This window comes from Thalassophryne amazonica, chromosome 11 (genome assembly GCF_902500255.1).
Source record: "Thalassophryne amazonica chromosome 11, fThaAma1.1, whole genome shotgun sequence".
NCBI classification, from domain to species: Eukaryota; Metazoa; Chordata; class Actinopteri; order Batrachoidiformes; family Batrachoididae; genus Thalassophryne; species Thalassophryne amazonica.
In genome coordinates this window covers 53,171,531-53,192,395 of record NC_047113.1, presented here as the reverse complement: position 1 = coordinate 53,192,395, position 20,865 = coordinate 53,171,531, and the positions used below count along the sequence as shown (strand labels likewise).

The 20,865-nt window shown below is 39.0% G+C and overlaps 1 protein-coding gene across 13 annotated transcripts in view; it reads right to left on the bottom strand.

Annotated features, from left to right (window-relative positions):
• map7d3 (MAP7 domain containing 3) overlaps window positions 1–20,865 on the bottom strand; it is a 63,869-nt gene that overhangs the window by 10,020 nt on the left and 32,984 nt on the right. For 2 of the 13 annotated variants that reach the window (XM_034181691.1, XM_034181695.1), the window contains 9 exons: window positions 19,624–19,728; window positions 15,955–16,056; window positions 11,631–11,729; window positions 9,423–9,548; window positions 7,943–8,082; window positions 5,724–5,854; window positions 5,406–5,620; window positions 4,054–4,183; window positions 171–456 (listed from right to left, as the gene is read on the bottom strand). In XM_034181691.1, coding sequence (XP_034037582.1) covers window positions 171–456; window positions 4,054–4,183; window positions 5,406–5,620; window positions 5,724–5,854; window positions 7,943–8,082; window positions 9,423–9,548; window positions 11,631–11,729; window positions 15,955–16,056; window positions 19,624–19,728 — 1,334 coding nt within the window. Of the gene's footprint in view, window positions 1–170; window positions 457–4,053; window positions 4,184–5,405; window positions 5,621–5,723; window positions 5,855–7,942; window positions 8,083–9,422; window positions 9,551–11,630; window positions 11,730–15,954; window positions 16,057–19,623; window positions 19,729–20,865 lie in introns of all 13 variants that reach the window. The other 11 variants (XM_034181692.1, XM_034181693.1, XM_034181694.1 and 8 more) reach the window with 11 other exon arrangements.

Genomic DNA, 20,865 nt, shown 5'->3' with positions numbered 1-20,865 from the left:
GAGATAGATTATGACTGGAGTGCAGTTTTAGGCAGAAACGAGATGATAATCAGTGAATTACAGCTGACACTGTGAAATGGTGCATGCGCAGTGAAGGCAGAGGGCCAATTTTTGGGGGGGAACTGTTTGGTCTGTGACACCAGGAACAATTTTCCCTCCTCCAGCCGTACCTTCTTTCTCTCCATGCGTTCTTGCTGATTCTTTTGCATGATGCGGTCTCTCTCCTGACGGACTCTCTCCGCCTCCTCCAAGGCCTTGGCTTCAGCCTCCTCCCGTTCCCTCTGGAGTTGGGCCTCTTTCAGCACCTCCTCTGCTGCCATTCTCTCCCGCTCCTCTTCTGCTATACGTGCCTCTTCTTCTTCTCTCTTTTTCCGCTCTTCTTCAAGTAGCTTCTCCTCTTCCAGCTGTTTCAGTCGAGCCTCCTCTGCTAAACGCCTCTCCTCTTCTTTTCTTAGCCTGTCATAACAAAACTATGTTTGAAAGCAAACTGACAAATCACAGGTGAATAAAAAAAAGTGGACACAGAGGAGGTGTTTTCACTTCATTATTTACAGACAACTATAGTTCTCTTTAAAACTGACTGAACTACTGTGTGATTTTCCTTTTCTTACATCACTAGAGCTCTTGGCAAAATTCTATTGTATCTGCAATAATGGTAAATGTCCACCAGGTGGAGATACTGTTCTATTTCAACTATCTTAGGAGACAACAGCATCAAACCTGTTTCTTATAGTAGATGTGCACTATGCATACCATTTATTTTTTGGGATTTTTTTAAAAAAGAGGAACTGCTTCAAAATATTACAGAATGTAATTAGTATATCACCACACCTGTGTGGCCAGTGTAAACATTTAGGCACACTGGCATGTGCCCATCATAAAAAAAGTACATCTAACATACATTTCTAATGAGTTATGCTTGTTTAAAGACCATTCAGAAAACAACAGAACTCTACCTATCATTAAGTGCTACACTGGCCCTGAGGGCCAGTGGGCCACTGTTTATCCCTGCAGCATGAAGCAGATGAGTCTACAACTCCTCGTGGACGGGACACCAGTCCATCTCAGGCTACTTCCCCAGCCAAGGCCAGTACCCATTTACAGCTGGGCGAAGTGCAACAATGCACACGTCCCTGAATTAAACTCCACTTCATAGGTTGGTAGTCCAACTCCTCTCCCACATAGCCACATTGCTGCACATTTTGTACTTCTCAATAATTTACCATTATACGTTGTATAGTCTACTTTTGTGTGTCAAGTAAAAACTGGACGCTGCTCAGACAAACCCTGATATGTAACACAGAAATGTTTACTCAATCATTAAAATCTCAGAGAACAGACTGTGCTCAGACGATCTACCCTCAATTCTGAATTAGCGGTACAATGATTAATCAATAGGGCTGTTCATGCTATATAGTGAAAAAATAAGTTGAGAGACTTCGGGTCACATGTTTTTGTTCCACTTGGGGTTTTATCGGTGCAGACCAAATCTGAACTCAATCAGATAAGATTTAGTGGTTCCCCAGAGTGACACATTTTTCTCTCCCTCCGCTGGCAAGGCAACGTCACCCTAATGGAAGAAGACTCTGATGCCATTATTTTTCTTTTACAGGTATATGTGATGGCTTCTAATCATAAAAAAGTGATGGTTGATTGGTCACCCAGAGGAGAACATTACAAGAAGTTGTCTCCCCTTTTTACTTGTTTGGGGAAAATTGTTGCTTTGTGGGGGACCCCTAAACAATGTCTGATTACAATAAAAGTTGGCACAGATCTTTTTTTGGGGGGGGGGGGGGGAGAACAACATGTGGCCCAAAAGATTTTGTAACATTTGACATTTTGAACAGGTTTATAATCAACTATTAAATTAATAAACTATTTTGATCATCAATAAATTGTTTTAAGTAACTTTTTTCTTTTATCCAAATTCTTTGCTTTCAGCTTTGAAATGTGAATAGCAGGGCTGTGAAATGAAAATTGTGAAATCCGAGGAAAATTTGCAGGGGGTCTGGGGGGCACAGGCCCCCAGGAGCCGGGGTCTCGGGCCCCGTGGGATCCCAGAAACCAAATAAATTTTTAATCTAATGATACATTTTCAGCATCTCCTGGAACAAATAGTCGCAAAATTAGTGCATATTTAAATGACCCTGTATTCAACCTTTCATTTGAACAGTCAATGATCATGTTGAAATAACAGAACATGAAGTGGAAGTAGGACCTGGAATGATTTTCCTTTTAACTGTAAACCAAATTATGCATTAACTCAGAACAATTAAACTACATGAAATTCATGAAGACTGAAAAGACTGTTACAGCATTTCAAAAACCAAAGCTAAAGCTTGGAGAATATTTTGAAAATCATGGTAAAATATCAATAACATACCTTATAGTAAAAAGCCACATATTCTTGTGTAAATTCCTGTAAATCCACTCAAAGCCAGTGTCTTTTTCCCATGAAAAAAGTCTACATTAATAAAAACTCATTTACATTCTTGTGTAAATTCATGTAAATCCATTCAAAGGCAGTCTTTTTTCCCAATGAAAGAAAGTCTAGATTAATGAAAAAAGTCACATAATCTTGTCTAAAATCCTGTTTGAACAGCACAATGTTTATTTTCCAGAGAGAAAAACTGTTACCGTTTCCTGAGAGCACAGTTCACTTTTCCCATTTCTTTTATCTTTCAGATGTGTTGATGAAACCAGCGATAATTCCATGCATTCTTGTCCTTATCAGACTTTGTCAAACCGTCTTTCTCACCATCTTCTCTCTGTCCGACGTCAGTCCGTGACACAGACGGGCTGCACAAGTCTTCTTTTAGAAACTTTAGAGCTTTAAAGGTTTGCGATGTCCACATGCTACGTTCAGCTTTAGCTTCGCGCAGGAGACACAGTGTCGCTGCAGCAACCAACCAGTCTCACTTTACGACAACTGTCGCAACAGCCAGGCTTTTTTCTCTTCGAAACTCTGCGGATCCGAGGACACTGATTTGTATCTATAACACACAGATCAGTGTCCGCGGACTGCCGCAGTCTGATAAAACTTGCACGATGTCGTAAAAAACAAAAACAAAAAAAGAACACTTTGCGATAGACATTTTAAAAACTCAGTGACGATCACAATTACAGAGTTAAACACTAACCCCCCCCCCCCCCCCCATGATGAAATCCACAGAATTTCGTAGATCCGCGGAGTTTTCACAGCCCTGGAATAGTTTCTGGTTTATTTTACTAGCTGCTTTACGCCCAACTAGCAGTGAAATTAATACCTTTGTGCTGTGGCCAAAACAAGACATTTGAAGGCATCATCTTGGACTCTGGATAACACCAATTGACATATTTCAACATTTCTTGAGGGTTTATGAACCTAACAACTAATCGGTCAATTAATCATTTAAATAATGGTTACTTGTGAGCCTATTCTGAATGCACATTCCTGGCAGTGGGTGTTTATCATATCCTCCACATACAGTAGATTTAGTGACCAGGGTCAATTACCTCATTTATCCAAATAAAACAGTTTCTTCTGGTGCCAGCGTAATCTTTACCCTGAGACACAGCCTTAGTCTAATCTCTGACCCTGAGATACACAACAGCATGTTTTTCAGTATTATGGGGAAACTCTTCAGCACAAAAGGAAAATTCCTCCAGAGTTTGTGTTTCGCAGTTGTTCTTCCTATCTGCTGGCTGGCTGTTTTTACAGTCAAGACCCCAGTCCAGCAGCCTCAAGTTTAGCCAAACATCTGTGGCTCATCCTTATGTTTCTTTTTATTTGATGAGCAAAATCGACTTTGTGTGGTGCACTAGACTGAAGACAATTCCTGCTACATTCAAGTCAGACTGCATTCGTAAAAAAAACAGGCTTGACCTGTACTAGTTTGCAGAGAGTCATGTGCACACTTCATGAAGTAATTCAAGTGGTTTGATTTAAATGAAAGTATCTAATAGAATAAGAAGACTGTGTTTCTTGGATGTGTATCACACCTGCGGGTGTACTGTCATTATGGAAAATTGCAGCCAACGCTAAGAGATTCATCGAATATTTTGCTTCCTTACTTTTCCTCTTCCTCCCTCTGTATCCTGAGCTGCTCCTCCCTTTCTTTCTGTTCTCGCATCAGTCTGCGGTTTTCTGCCAGGATTTTAGCTGCCTCAGCAGCTGAATTGGTGCCAGCCGTGGTCTTAGACTCTGCAAAATGGAAAAGACAAATACAGAAGACAAGTTTGCACGGTTACCCATTTCACAGAGAATTGCTCGACTGGGACTGCAGGATGTGGCCATTCAAAAAGAAACAGAACTGGGCACTGCGCAAAAAAGACCAAAAAACAGTGACACACTCCGACACCTAGAAATACACATTGTTTGAATCCCATATTACATTTAAATGACGAATGTGAATACTAAACGTGTACAAACTAAATACTTTTAGGCATATACAAAAGAAATTAAATTTGAACCAGTGCTTTCTACAAGTCTTTTTACACTACCACACAAAAAAAAAACCACACACTTCATAATGGCATTTTCAGGGTATTATTCAATCCAGGAGGTGGCAGCAGAGATAAACAACAGTGTAACAGGATGCAACTCCAGGCAGGAATTAATACATTTCCTGTTCCACTGAGACCAACTGAAACCTGAGTTGCTGCCACATCAGTTTGCACACTCTTCTGATTAAACACTTTGCACTCGTCCACAATTATTTCAAACTAATAATAATTTTGCAAAAACTTAAAGGGAGCATTTAAAAGGAACACCGCACTATTTATTTAACTATGATAATCAAAAAAGCAGATGATGTTGAGCGAAATTATAGGTATTCATTCTCTTGTTACAAAGTCAACACTTTGACTAACCAAAGCAGTTTTTTTGTAACCTGCACATTTACTCATTTATCACTGCACAATTATTCCAGTGATTTCACGGTAACCGATTTAATTCCAGATGAATCAATTTTGTTTGAGTACCTGGGATATCTACTTTTTTACACATCAGTTAGTCAATAGAATGTTAAATACAAATAGAAGAAAGAACTGATCAGTACAAGACATGCTAATTGGTGCCACTGTGTTATTATCATTATCAGGACCCTCTTGTAAGAAAGCTGAATCGACTTAAACAGGATTTTCTTGGTTATATAAATAAAAAAATACTGAACTTTAATGAAAATGTACTGGAAGAATTCTTAATTAAAGGAAAGGTTTATCCTCACGCAGCAGTTCAAACATCCTTGTTGCCAGCCTAACAGTTAAGTGTCAGTAAATATTTGCTCCAACTTATTAATATAAGTGTCAGCTGACCATTACGCCGATCAGTGCTGGCTAATCAAAACATGTTAGTGGCAAACTGAAAAACAGAGGTGTGTATTATACTGTAGGAAATTTTCTTAATATGTCAGAGAGCTGCGTACCATCTTTGGACTTGCTGGCATCAGAAGACTGTGGGGAAACAGCCTGGACAGGAACCAGGTCTTTGGTTTTGGAGTCCCTCTTTCTCAGAGTGGGAGGAACTGCTGGGATGAGAGCCGGCTTCTGGATCGGTGGGGGTTTAGATGACACAGACTGGGGAGATGGGGGACGTTGCTTCATCACAGAAGGAGAGGGTGGACGGGTCCTGGAACTTTGTCTGTCCATGAAATCCATAAAAATCAATCACAAAACAACACTGCATTCAACCTTTCAAACAAGTCAAAGTGAAGCATCAGTTTAGAAAAAACTTGTAGTCTTACTTAGCTGCTGTGGGGGAGGGGGTCCTCTTTGGAGTCCGAGTGGCAGCCGGGGATGGTGAGCGGTTGCGTACCAGGGCACTGGATGGGGAGGCAGGACGTTGCCCCACAGGTGATGTAACCTGCTTGTCCTTCTCGGTTTCCACAGAGGTGAGAAAGTAGCAGAAAAGGAATTAGTCATTTTAATCTCTGTACTAGGATTATGTTAAGAACGCGGAACTAATCCTCACAAATATATTTATTACATCATGTAAACATCATGATGTAATAAATAAATCAGTTTTACATCATGGAAATAAAATTGACCACTGCTAGTAAAACATGAGCTACCATCACCAGTCAGTCTTCATAATTATACCTATGAAGGGACACAATCAGGACCTCACAGGAAAAAGATCAACATTTTTAAGTCAGTTCATGTAATTCATGACATTTGAGCATTCTTGCCTCTTCCTTTTATTGGTATCTAAATACAGCAAAGGTTGCGAAACAATGTTGTTTCGAATGAGACAACAAAGGCAGCCTTCAATTTATCCATTTTAATGTTCATGTTTGGGAGTGCAAACATGAAGACAGGAAAAATTATGCACCGCTGCCTCACCTGTTCATACTATAAACTATAATCACGTTATTTTTTGTTTGTTTGTTTTCTATTTAACCATAATATGGACTTTCCTCATAACAATGGAGAGGACGAATATTCTTGTAGAAAGCAGTTAATTCACAGACTGCTATAAATATTTTCTTAAATAAATTTTACAATAAATTAAAACTTCACACTGCTTTTAGATGAGATGAAACATAAGGAGGAAACCAAAATGAAATGGAGGTGAGCACGCAAAGAGATGGTAACAAAAACCAAACGCTTAGACATTACACCTCAGAATCAGGGTGTGTTCTGCTTTGCATGGCATGATCACAGTCTGTAATCAGCTCACTGTGGATTCCTTTGTTTCACACCATGACAATGAGATCCTTCACAATGGCAGAGGACAAGGACAGGCAGAGTTGCTTTCAGGGATAGAGACGTGTGCTGTCACTGCATGGGGACAAAGGTTTTACTTAAAGGTGCAGCATAATCTTGAAAGTTTTGGTAGCGAGCGAGTGTATGAATTTATGTAGCGTAGCACTATTCTCTATTCAGTCTCCTTCTGTGTGGTTCTAAACTTCTATAACAGAGTCAAGTTATCTGATATTCTTTATTAACTCCAAGTATGACAGAAATTTATTGCCATATGAAAAAATTTGAATTTGATGATGCTACAAAAGGTCAAACATGCAGCAGGTGAAATCAGATTTCACTGTGGTAAGCATCCTGTAGAAGTACTTTGACAGGCAAATGCAGTTTTGTATTTGTATATAAATCTGTCTACAGAGTGAGCCACTTATTCTGGAGTTATTGTAGGTTATTTGTATAGGACACTTGTATAGCTTTAAAAGAAGAAAAAGAAAAACAAAAAAGTCAGAAACTAATGACAGCAATCATAATTCAGAACTTTCAGGCCAGGTTGAGTGGTCTGACAGTCTTATTGTATATCTTCGCTCTTGATTTGTCATATCATTGCTTTTCAGGAAAATCATATCATGTCATTAAATAAGTACGGCACAATCCAACCTTTTCTATTCCACACGAGCCAAGCAAAAGTGTGACTGGATGTGCACAATTAAAACAAAGCTCAATGGATGCTCCACACATGTAGGTGATATAACTTACTTTGGTTTGTACACAGAAAACAGCACAGTGTTTAAAGAACAGCTGCAAGTGGGCATGAGATATGAATTACCATATGTGGTCAGAACTTTCACAATAAAGCTATTGTGTAAACAGGATGCAGCAGAAATCTGTGAGTTCGTTCTTTACCTTCCAGTTGAAGGGAAAGACTATCTAATGCAATCTAATCTAATTCTGTGTGGGGAATTGTGATTCAAATCTTCTAGCCCAACAGGTCATAATATGATCTTTTAAACATCAAAACTTCTCAAACTGTTGACAATAGACAATGATCTCTGTGATCTTTAATTCAACATAAAATCTGCATGAAAATCTTAAATATAAAAATAGCTTTCTGCAAAATTAGCATTTCTGGCCACAAATATAAACTGATCATACAATAATAACTACAAATACACAATTAAGGAATTCACTTCCATTTTCCTGATGCAATACTGTTATGCAAGTATCAATACGACACCACTATTGTATTCCAAAATGATGTGCTCACCCGCGCTGGGTCGACTGCTCCGTCAGCTGAGACAGGGGTGGTGCTATTGTTCTTCTGGCGATCAATGCTGCGGCTGCGCACAGGTCCACGTGTTGGGAGCAGGGGGCTGGCAGAGACTGCGCGAGGACATAGGTTACACTCTGGTAAAGGACACAGTCATCGCAGGGCCAGGGGATCACAACCAATAGGAGGGTGAAAAAGCGACAGAGTTGGGCAACAAGGCAGCAAAAAGCAAAAGGCAAGAAAAAAGAAAGCGGGGGTAAGGACAGAAGGAGAGTGACAGATGAAGAGAATAGTAGAAAGAAATATAAGAGTTTGTTGTTGTAAGGGGATAAGAGCACAAAAAAAGGATTTATTAGGAGTTTTGCAGGCAGCGGCTTGATTTGTGGATCTTTGATTGGGCTGCAAATTACTGGAAATATAAGCAGAAGCAGTTTCACAAAACCATCAACACGCCACACATGCATAAGCATCAACACAAACCAGAGTACACCACTGACCACACATCACAAAACCTGCAAATACACCACAGCAGAACACAACTGACAATACACGCACAAATGTATGATGAAAACTGACCGTGCTCTGTGTTCAATAAGAGCATTTTGAGATAATATTGTGGTGTGTGAATGCTTCGTGTCATAGTCACGCCCCAAATTCCAGGCAGGACAATAAATCAGTTTTTGTGGTTTCAGCACAAAAGAAAGGTTTTACTAAAATATAAAGAAACATTATTTAGGGAACATGCAATTTTGCACTGCACGTAAACAGAAATTATTTTCAGTGTTAGATATTGATAATTAGCTGATTAACTATAAACCTGCAAATTGAGAGTCGCAATGGATGCAAGTGCTAAGTTTAAGTCAGCAGCTGCTGTAATAATAGCACCGTTCACTTGGGGATTAAATACAATCATGGACACAGAGTTCATGTTGTCATAATTCAGTCACAAATGCGGTCTGTGATTAATTCTGACCGAAGAGTGTGCCACTATTACATTGTGCTCCATACTCTGCCATGACTGCCAATGTGACTGCAGCTGTTTAAGCAGCCCACTAGCACTACAAGATAGAGAACAGAGAATAAATGTTTAACGGTTGATTATAATCACTATAACCTAAAATAAACACCACAATATTTATTTCTTTTGTTTGTTTGTTTTTAATGGAGTTCATGCTGCACTGCATAGTTCTAATGTTTTAAAAAAAAGACTTTTTATAAGGTACTATGGATAACTTGGGTGACTGGTAACAAGCTTGTACTATAAATATAATTCCAGGTAGCCGTTTGCTCTGAAAGTACTATAAAAATAATAAAAAGGATTGAGAGTTGGGCATCACAGTAATCCCAAACTACTGCAGTGACATTTTGAATGACTCTTCTGTCTTTGCATAAAAACTGTGCAAAGGAGGAGGACAAGGGTTTGTGTCTAAGTCTGACCACCTTTCCTCCTGGTCATGGTCTCGGAGCTGGATGTTACCTGGAGCATCTGTTCCATCAGGAGACAGGGCGGCAGCACTCTTGCTCCTAGCTAGAGAGGCCTGGGTAGGGGTGAGTAGGCGACTAAGAAGCCCTCCGTCCCCTATGCCGGTAGATGGCTTGCGAAGTACTTGGCCAAATAAAGCACAAAAACAAAAAAATGGGCAAGAATGGGGTGATAAAGCAAAGAAAGAAAGAAAGAGGAATGAGAGTCAATAAAATTTGCAAGGGTCACCATGTGATTTAACCAACAGGAAAGAATCAAAACAGAGAACCAAAGGTGAAACCTCAACAATCTTTCATGGGCTCATTCACACCGTTTATATTCCATTAAGTCTTTGTGTTACCCAATAAAATGGGATGAAATTGACTAAAACACGGCAAAAAATGATCACCATGGAAGAGTAGTGAGACTGACCAAAGACCGATTGTCTAGTAACTGACTGAGGATCAGACAAACAGTAGTCTACATAGACAATGAGGTTGGTCCTTGAGGCACAGGTTGTGTGTGTGCTGACAGGGGAATAAAACAGCAATTAGTGAACCTCAGAGGCAGCCAAGAAACATGATTGGAATATTAGCCAAAACCTAAAAGTGACAAGCCAAGTGACAGAGTAGGCAAGAGTTCTTTAGCTTCCTTCACACACACACACACACACACACACACACACACACACACACACACACACACACACACACACACACACACACACACACACACACACACACACACACACACACACACACACACACACACACACACACACACACACACTATAAGGGATAAATAAGCTGATGCTTCACCCTACCCCTTTTCGGACATGTTGGGTACACAGTAGGAACTTTTTTGTTGTTGTCTTTACTGATCTATCTTGTAATTGTTGTTGTATCAAATGTTCGAAATAAACAGTTTTCATTCATTCATTCATATATTCTATATATTTTTCTTTAAAGTATACAGTTAATTGAAAACAATGCACCCAATTTGATCAAGCAGGGAAACTAGCCCAAAACTCTGCACAAGTTTAAAAAAAAAGCAAAGAACTCTTGCTTCTATGAAGTGAAATAATCAGCAATCCAATTAATCCCCATTTAGTTTAAATTACATCAGTGAGAAAGTAATTTTGCCAACTATCCTTAACTACGGCTCCTCTACAAGGAACTGGGTTGAGAGTTCCTTTGGAGGTCTCTTACTGAGAGGACATCTGTCTCTGACAGAATTGATTTCCCTGAGAAATTTAGTGGGAGCTCGCAGAGTATGGCACCACAGCAGCACATGTCGCTACTACTCAGTCCCCTTTAATAGAGAGTACTGGTAAGATAATGATGCCCGTGAAGAGAACAATGTGGGCAATCTGGTTTTAAATGCATACGTTTAATGAACCATTCTAACAAAAAGAGGTTCTGATTCTTTAACAGTCTTGTTTTACTGTCTGGGTCGTCAACACACAGCACACATGTAGAAGACAAAAACAACAAAGTCATCATTTGCGCAAATGACATTGATGGTTAACAGCAAAAGAGTAGTTAGATGCTGCGGTTATTCCCGTGCTTGGGGGGTGCTATGAATGGATGATGCTGACACACAACACTGAACCAAAATCCAGCTGTCATCTGCGAGAAAGAGACAATGACCAAAAACGCAAAGCAAAATATTGTTAGTGCAGAAATGGTACAAACACATTAGACCCATTTCTAGAATGAGATGAAGAAAAAAATAAAAGCGGTTACAGCAAGATGCATCAAATTAGATGGCAGAAAGGCACACAATCAATGAGCACTGTGCTGCTGGTAAACAAAAGACCAAAGAGGAGCACAGAAGCTTAGCACCAAGCTAGGATGTCATTCAGCAGTCAACATTCCTTGAGGGTGACAGAGATGAAAAGAACAAACAGCTGGAAAGAAATGCTGTAAGTCTGAAACCCGTATAACTTCACGATAGCACATACAGCCAGACGATCATACTGGAAAGAAATGCTGTAAGTCTGAAACCCGTATAACTTCACGATAGCACATACAGCCAGACGATCATATGCCAATATCCCAAAACCTGTCAAAGCGGCAACATCGTTAAGCGGTTGAAATACTAAGAGTTCAGAATGAGCGAGTGTGAAACATATCAGAGCGACATGCAGGTTATTCAGAAGACAGCTTCAGTGATGCAGACATGGACAAGAAAACAGTTACTGTTATTGTTTATGCGAGCCACCTTGTTCATCTGCTGCTCCCTTATCAGGCTTGGCAGGGGTCTGAGCCCTACTCACACCTACTTGTGTGAGGGAGGAACTTCTTTTCTTCACAAAATGGCCTACAGACAACCAGGTACAGACGATGAGTCAACAGGAAAACCCTGGGGAACCTTAAAATTAACATAAACTACATTTAACTTTATCAAGTAATTAACTGAATGCACTGGTTGTCTAAAATTATGCATAAATACAGACTCAAGAACACCCAATAACAAAACAAGGAACAATATCAGGGCTACTTTGGACATTTTACAGAGGTTTGGTTTTACGAACTCTGCAGGCAGCAGTGAGTTACCTGCTTCAGGACACCTACTGCAGCTAATAGATGCAAACACACCAAAGTGCAAAAAGAAGTTAATTACAACACTGCTTTTTAACAAGTACTTTAGTTTCATGTCTCTGTTACAAAGCATAACCAACATGCAGCTTTTACCCACAACAAAACATGTTTCTTTCTGCAAATGTTTTAAAAAATGCACAGAATTCTTATCCGCATCACTGATTGCAGGAGACATCTGCAGTTAGTGAAGTCAAATTACCTCAACATTGACAACGATTATTACCAACAACAATAATTACAGCCCGAGAGATATATTGGTTGGTCGATAACTTCTGCAGACACAAGCCTTTCATAAAGGCTCATATCGGTCTGTACAGGTGTTATTTTTGTTGAGATGATAACTTTTAATTTACAAAGTAAACAATGCAGAAAAACACTATGGCTGTTGAAAATGGTGGCATCATGTAGTTTGTCCAATAGAGGACACTTCAACGGCATGAAAGCAGCATGACATATGTTGGCTAGTTATATTTAAAATTATTTATAATAAAGGTCAGTTTAAACTACAAAACCTCAGTCCTAATTGAAATTTCTCTGTCATACGGCTTTGGTAAGAAACCGTTAGGAATGTTTGCCCGTTTTGGTGTATACTGTATAGCTGCAGATAGATCTGTATCACAATTTTTTTTTGTTTTTTTACTCCCTTATGTCGGGATCAGCAGGCCAAAAAGCCACATCGGTCGGGCTCCAATTATAACAATAATAAATATTCTCTATAGTTACAATCTTCTGAGACTTTTGCAAAAATGGTGAATCTCTGTGGAAAAATCACATAGGAAGCTGCAACTTTACTATACTTTCATGGTATGAGTATTCAATTGTCAAATATATTAAAATTCTATTTAATTTTATGTATGATATATATATATATATATATATATATATATATATATATACACACACACACACAAACCCTGGCAAAAATTAAGGAATCATCGGCCTCGGAGGATGTTCATTCAGTTGTTTAATTTTGTAGAAAAAAAGCAGATCACAGACATGACACAAAACTAAAGTAATTTCAAATGGCAACTTTCTGGCTTTAAGAAACACTATAAGAAATCAGGAAAATTGTGGCAGTCAGTAATGGTTACTTTTTTAGACCAAGCAGAGGGAAAAAATATGGAATCATTCAATTCTGAGGAAAAAATTATGGAATCATGAAAAACAAAAGAACGCTCCAACACATCACTAGTATTCTGTTGCACCACCTCTGGCTTTTATAACAGCTTGCAGTCTCTGAGGCATGGACTTAATGAGTGACAAACAGTACTCTTCATCAATCTGGCTCCAACTTTCTCTGATTGCTGTTGCCAGATCAGCTTTGCAGGTTGGAGCCTTGTCATGGACCATTTTCTTCAACTTCCACCAAAGATTTTCAATTGGATTAAGATCCGGTCTATTTGCAGGCCATGACATTGACCCTATGTGTCTTTTTGCAAGGAATGTTTTCACAGTTTTTGCTCTATGGCAAGATGCATTATCATCTTGAAAAATGATTTCATCATCCCCAAACATCCTTTCAATTGATGGGATAAGAAAAGTGTCCAAAATATCAACGTAAACTTGTGCATTTATTGATGATGTAATGACAGCCATCTCCCCAATGCCTTTACCTGACATGCAGCCCCATATCATCAATGACTGTGGAAATTTACATGTTCTCTTCAGGCAGTCATCTTTATAAATCTCATTGGAACGGCACCAAACAAAAGTTCCAGCATCATCACCTTGCCCAATGCAGATTCGAGATTCATCACTGAATATGACTTTCATCCAGTCATCCACAGTCCACGATTGCTTTTCCTTAGCCCATTGTAACCTTGTTTTTTTCTGTTTAGGTGTTAATGATGGCTTTCACTTAGCTTTTCTGTATGTAAATCCCACTTCCTTTAGGCGGTTTCTTACAGTTCGGTCACAGAAGTTGACTCCAGTTTCCTCCCATTCGTTCCTCATTTGTTTTGTTGTGCATTTTCGATTTTTGAGACATATTGCTTTAAGTTTTCTGTCTTGACACTTTGAAGTCTTCCTTGGTCTACCAGTATGTTTGCCTTTAACAACCTTCCCATGTTTGTATTTGGTCCAGAGTTTAGACACAGCTGACTGTGAACAACCAACATCTTTTGCAACATTGCGTGATGATTTACCCTCTTTTAAGAGTTTGATAATCCTCTCCTTTGTTTCAATTGACGTCTCTCGTGTTGGAGCCATGATTCATGTCAGTCCACTTGGAGCAACAGCTCTCCAAGGTGTGATCACTCCTTTTTAGATGCAGACTAACGAGCAGATCTGATTTGATGCAGGTGTTAGTTTTGGGGATGAAAATTTACAGGGTGATTCCATCATTTTTTCCTCAGAATTGAGTGAGTCCATATTTTTTTCCCTCTGCTTGGTCTAAAAAAGTAACCGTTACTGACTGACATTTTTTTTTCCTGATTTCTTATAGTGTTTCTTAAAGCCAAAAAGTTGCCATTTGAAATGACTTTAGTTTTGTGTCATGTCTGTGATCTGCTTTTTTTCTACAAAATTAAACAACTGAATGAACATCCTCCGAGGCCGGTGATTCCATAATTTTTGCCAGGGGTTGTGTGTGTATATCTATATCTATATATATATATATATATACATATATATATATATATATATACATATATATATCTATATATATATATATACACATATACACACACACACACACACAACCATGATACCTGGTATGCGATATATAGGCCTAACACCATAGGAGAAACATGCCCATATCATGATGCTTGCACCACCATGCTTCACTGACTTCACTGTGAACTGTGGCTTGAATTCAGAGTTTGGGGGTCGTCTCACAAACTCACATCTCCAATCACTACATCACTACATGTCCAAGCCTCACAGGACATGTTGTGACATGCTCACCTCGTCCACAATTTCTCCGATAGTCACACGACTGAAAAGCCACCGAAAGCCGTCTGAGTCTTCCGAATGGTGCAAGAGCTGGGCATGTCACAACGTGTCCTGTGAGGCTTCATCACGAAGGCGCTTTTGCTGCGCCATCAGCTTCGTGCCGATGAATTTCGCTGCAACTCTTTTCATGGCAAAATCTTCTGTCACAGTAGAATGTGCTGAAAAAGTGCTGATGTCCACCTCTTCCGCAATTTCTCGGATAGTCACATGACCACATCACCACAGCGTTCACTTTGGACATGATCAGGTCATTTCAGCATGTTGATGGCCACCCGGAGCGCGGCGCACTCTCCACCGTTGTGCGGCCGTCTTTAAACCAGTTGTACTGCTCCTTAATCTGTGTGATGCCCATAGGATCGTCTGAATAATCCGAATGGTTTCCACCTGGCTGTCGCCCAGTTTCTGACAAAATTTGATGCAGTCGCGCTGCTCCAGTCGTTCCGCCATTTCCTTGCAAAGAAAAAAAACGACGAGAGACTACACCCATCCTCACACAAAGGCTGCTTACAAGCAAATGACGCAACCGACAGGCGTGAAAAAAAATCACGCATACGCACGAAGGTTCAAGGTTGGCTCATGCAAGCACATGTGATTCAAATCCATCAGGTTTTTGAAAAAAATAAAAAGGTCAGATACTTTTCTAACAGACCTCGTATGAAATAAACACAAGATGAATTAAATATTTAACATTTTAAAAGTACTGTCAGCAGAAAGTCGATATTAAAGGATATATGTATAAATAAATATTTAACACAATCAACAGTTATTACCTGAAACATCTTAGCTGAAAGTACCATTCTGTAGTATTACTTTTGATAGATGCCAGAATTTAAACAATTACCATACTTCTATCCAAATGTTATGTTGGACAGAGCATTACCAAAAATGGAACCAAAATATTTTCAAAACATGCATTGAACCGTCAATGCATCGTTTGTCAGCCCCACTTGTTATCAAAGCTCAGTGTGGCAAAGAAAAGCAAACTTCTGCACCTGTCCGTTCCACCTGAAGATTTTTGCCGTCTTCCTTATTGGACTGAGCAGCAGTGCCATTGCTAGGCAACCGGTTACAAGATGAACTCCTTGGCTTAAAACCTGAGAAACAATGATGAAAACCCCAATATTGAGTTTACATAGTGCTTTATTCTGGACTGTACATTCACTAAAGGAAAAGAAACCACAATTACAGTCAATACTGAATTATTTTACCATAGCCAAAAGTGTCTTATTATTAATTCTGGAAAAGGAAAGGACAGTTATTAGACAAGTTAACAGATAAAGGAATCAGTTATAGCACAGAGATGACAGAGTCCCTAAAATCTGTAAAGATGGAAATCAAAACTTTTTCCCTTCGAGAAATCAGATACACTCATGACTCGTAGGAACAGCCGTAGGAATTCTGTGACAGAGTAAATTTATGAAAATCCAACTGACATTACAGCCATATGCTTTAAACCATAACCCATTTTAATAGCTTTAGCTAGGTGTTTTCTTCTTATCACCAAGCACGGGTGCACAGCTTGTGTTGAACCTCAGCTGCTAAGCAAACAAACAAGCAGCAGCAAATGTGACGTTTCCCACTATACTGCACGGTAGTTAGTGGACAAGTCAATTAGCTTGTCAGTTGGTCTTTAAAAAACATACATACGATATATATATATATATATATATATATATATATATATATATATATATATATATATATATATCGTACAAATGTCAAGTGTGATCTCTTTGGATGCTAAATGATGTGGTTGTTTCTTCAGTGCTATTATGAACAATTTTGTCAATTTCAGTGTTATTGTTCTTATTACAGTTTTTAACAGCATGTGGAGAAATGAGTTGTAAAACAAAACAAACAAAAAAAAAAACAACTTTTCTGGAGTGTCAGTTGGACTTCAACAAGTTACTCTTTGGCCCGTGTATAATCATGCAAATGTGACAAAATGCATGTAATATACAGTAGTGTTCAGAATAATAGTAGTGCTATGTGACTAAAAAGATTAATCCAGGTTTTGAGTATATTTCTTATTGTTACATGGGAAACAAGGTACCAGTAGATTCAGTAGATTCTCACAAATCCAACAAGACCAAGCATTCATGATATGCACACTATTAAGGCTATGAATATGGGCTATTAATAAAAAAAAAAAGTAGAAAAGGGGGTGTTCACAATAATAGTAGTGTGGCATTCAGTCAGTGAGTTCGTCAATTTTGTGGAACAAACAGGTGTGAATCAGGTGTCCCCTATGTAAGGATAAAGCCAGCACCTGTTGAACATGCTTTTCTCTATGAAAGCCTGAGGAAAATGAGACATTCAAGACATTGTTCAGAAGAACAGCGTAGTTTGATTAAAAAGTTGATTGGAGAGGGGAAAACTTATACACAGTTGCAAAAAATTATAGGCTGTTCATCTACAACCCCTGGCAAAAATTATGGAATCACCGGCCTCGGAGGATGTTCATTCAGTTGTTTAATTTTGTAGAAAAAAAGCAGATCACAGACATGACACAAAACTAAAGTCATTTCAAATGGCAACTTTCTGGCTTTAAGAAACACTATAAGAAATCAAGAAAAAAAGATTGTGGCAGTCAGTAACGGTTACTTTTTTAGATCAAGCAGAGGAAAAAATATGGACTCACTCAATTCTGATGAAAAAATGATGGAATCACCCTGTAAATTTTCATCCCCAAAACTAACACCTGCATCAAATCAGATCTGCTCCTTAGTTTGCATCTAAAAAGGAGTGATCACACCTTGGAGAGCTGTTGCACCAAGTGGACTGACATGAATCATGGCTCCAACACGAGAGATGTCAATTGAAACAAAGGAGAGGATTATCAAACTCTTAAAAGAGAGTAAATCATCACGCAATGTTGCAAAAGAGGTTGGTTATTCACAGTAAGCTGTGTCTAAACTCTGGACCAAATATAAACAACATGGGAAGGTTGTTAAAGCAAACATACTGGTAGACCAAGGAAGACATCAAAGCGTCAAGACAGAAAACTTAAAGCAATGTGTCTCAAAAATCGAAAAATGCACAACAAAACAAATGAGGAACGAATGGGAGGAAACTGGAGTCAACATCTGATTTGATGGAGGTGTTAGTTTGGGGGATGAAAATTTACAGGGTGATTCCATAATTTTTTCCTCAGGATTGAGTGATTCCATATTTTTTTCCTGTGCTCGGTCTAAAAAGTAACCGTTACTGACTGCCACAATCTTTTTTTCTTGATTTCTTGTAGTGTTTCTTAAAGCCAGAAAGTTGCCATTTGAAATGAATTTAGTTTTGTGTCATGTCTGTGATCTGCTTTTTTTATACAAAATTAAACAACTGAATGAACATCCTCCGAGGCCGGTGATTCCATAATTTTTGCCAGGAGTTGTACAATGATCTCCAATGCTTCAAAATGGACCAAAAAAAAAAAAAAAAAAAAAAAAAAAAAAAAACAGAGACGCATGGAAGTAAACAGAAAACAACAATCAAAATGGATAGAAGAATAACTAGAATGGCAAAGGTTCACCTACTGATCAGCTCCAGGATGATCAAAGACAGTCAGTCTGGAGTTACCTGTAAGTGCTGTGACAGTTAGAAGACGCCTGTGTGAAGCTAATTTATTTGCAAGAATCCCCTACAAAGTCCCTCTGCTAAATAAAAGACGTGCAGAAGAGGTTACAATTTGCCAAAAAAACACAACTGGCCTAAAGAGAAATGGAGGAATATTTTGTGGACTGATGAGAGTAAAATTGTTCTTTTTGGGTCCAAGGGCCACAGACAGTTTGTGAGACGACCCCCAAACTCTGAATTCAAGCCACAGTTCACAGTGAAGTCAGTGAAGCATGGTGGTGCAAGCATCATGATATGGGCATGTTTCTCCTACTATGGTGTTGGGCCTATATATCGCATACCAGGTATCATGGATCAGTTTGGATATGTCAAAATACTTGAAGAGATCATGTTGCCTTATGCTGAAGAGGACATGCCCTTGAAATGGGTGTTTCAACAAGACAATGACCCCAAGCACACTAGTAAACCAGCAAAATCTTGGTTCCAAACCAACAAAATTAATGCCTCACAGATGTGAAGAAATCATGAAAAACTGTGGTTATACAACTAAATACTAGTTTAGTGATTCACAGGATTGCTAAAAAAGCAGTTTGAACATAAGTTTTGAGTTTGTAGCGTCAACAGCAGATGCTACTATTATTGTGAACGCCCCCTTTTCTACTTTTTTTTTTTTTTTTTTTTTACTAATAGCCCAATTTCATAGCCTTAAGAGTGTGCATATCATGAATGCTTGGTCTTGTTGGATTTGTGAGAATCTACTGGTACCTTGTTTCCCATGTAACAATAAGAAATATACTCAAAACCTGGATTAATATTTTTAGTCACATAGCACTACTATTATTCTGAACACTACTGTATGTGGACAATGGAAAAAAGCACAAACACGTGGTCAACCTTGTTTATCAGTGGCTGGAATGTCAGATTTTGCTCAAACTTAAAAAAATTACCAGATAAACTGTATTTACATCATGTTGCCTAGAATTTGGTCACCTGCAAGAAAAAAATACCTGGAACATTAAGGAGTTAGCACAGCTGTGGAATGTGGAGGGAGAGAGAAGTTGCGAAAACAGGAGAGGAAAGACAAGAGGACTTACGTTTGTCAGGAGATTTGATGAGGGTGGCAGAGGAGGACAGGCGTTTGCTTATGCCAGCCTCAGAAGGCTGTTTCAGGTTCGTAGTGGATGTAGAGCGTTTGTCCGCTAGGAGGGAGGAAAAACGATAGACAGGGAAGCAGGGTTTACACAGGACTCTGGCCAAAGGGAAAAGGGTGGACAGTGGAAGTATAATGTTCTACAAATTTAACACCATCAACATTCCTCACAAGGAATACACACACAAAAATACATATGCTGGTTTAACGTCCTCAATGACTTATTCATCTGAAGTGGAACTTATGCAGATTGAGTACTTTTTAGTACTCTGGCAAGCCATTGCATACTCTCTACACACTGTATGTTGTTACTTGTTAAATACAAATGCTGGAAAAACATGTTAGCTAGTAAAAGACAAATGTTTCAAAAATATAACCACTTTAAACATAAAAGCATCAGTATTGCAAAGTGTCTGCCAGTAGTGGGAAGGGGTGAGGATATTGTTTTTTAAGCCGTTTTTCATGCTGTTTGATTGTGAATTGGCATGTTTCCCCTGAAGTGCTTGAAAGAAATTTCATGCAAAAAAGATTACTAAAGATGTCATATACATGCACAAAGAAGTTGCAGAAAGTGTTCCAGTTAGACTACAGGCGTGAAGAATAGGAGGTAAACTATCTGGAGTGCCAATCCATGCTGTGCTGCTACAGTGGTGGGTAAATTAACAGCAAAGAAAACCTTGTTGACTCCTTGGTGGCTTTTCTGGCGAGGCAGGGGAGATTACTATAGCTACTGGAGACGACGTGCTACCATCAGAGTCTCCTGTTGGGAAAGAAAACTCTCAGGGAGGAGCGAGAAAATGCAAGTTCATCCTTTATCTACGCAGAGTAGAGAGGGTTAACAAGTGCCTTTGCTTGAGCCACTGCTCTGCTTATAAAGCAATAAATACATGAGGGAGTAGCCCATGCAAAAATCAACATGAAGGTAATTATACTGGACTCAACATGCAGTCATCCACAACAAAAAGAAACCAAATTGGCAGCAGCCACAGACCGCAAAAGTGAAGCCAAGGTCTTTCTACTGTCACCTAGAGACTGGTTCTAATAGAGGAAATATCGTATTCAAGCAACTGAGGACCCAGGGCCAAGCAGCAGCCAATCCATGTTTTATTAAGAAAGTTGGTTAAATGCCCCCCAGAAATTAAATTATTATTTATTTTTAATTAAAGTTTATTAAACGCCCACCTAA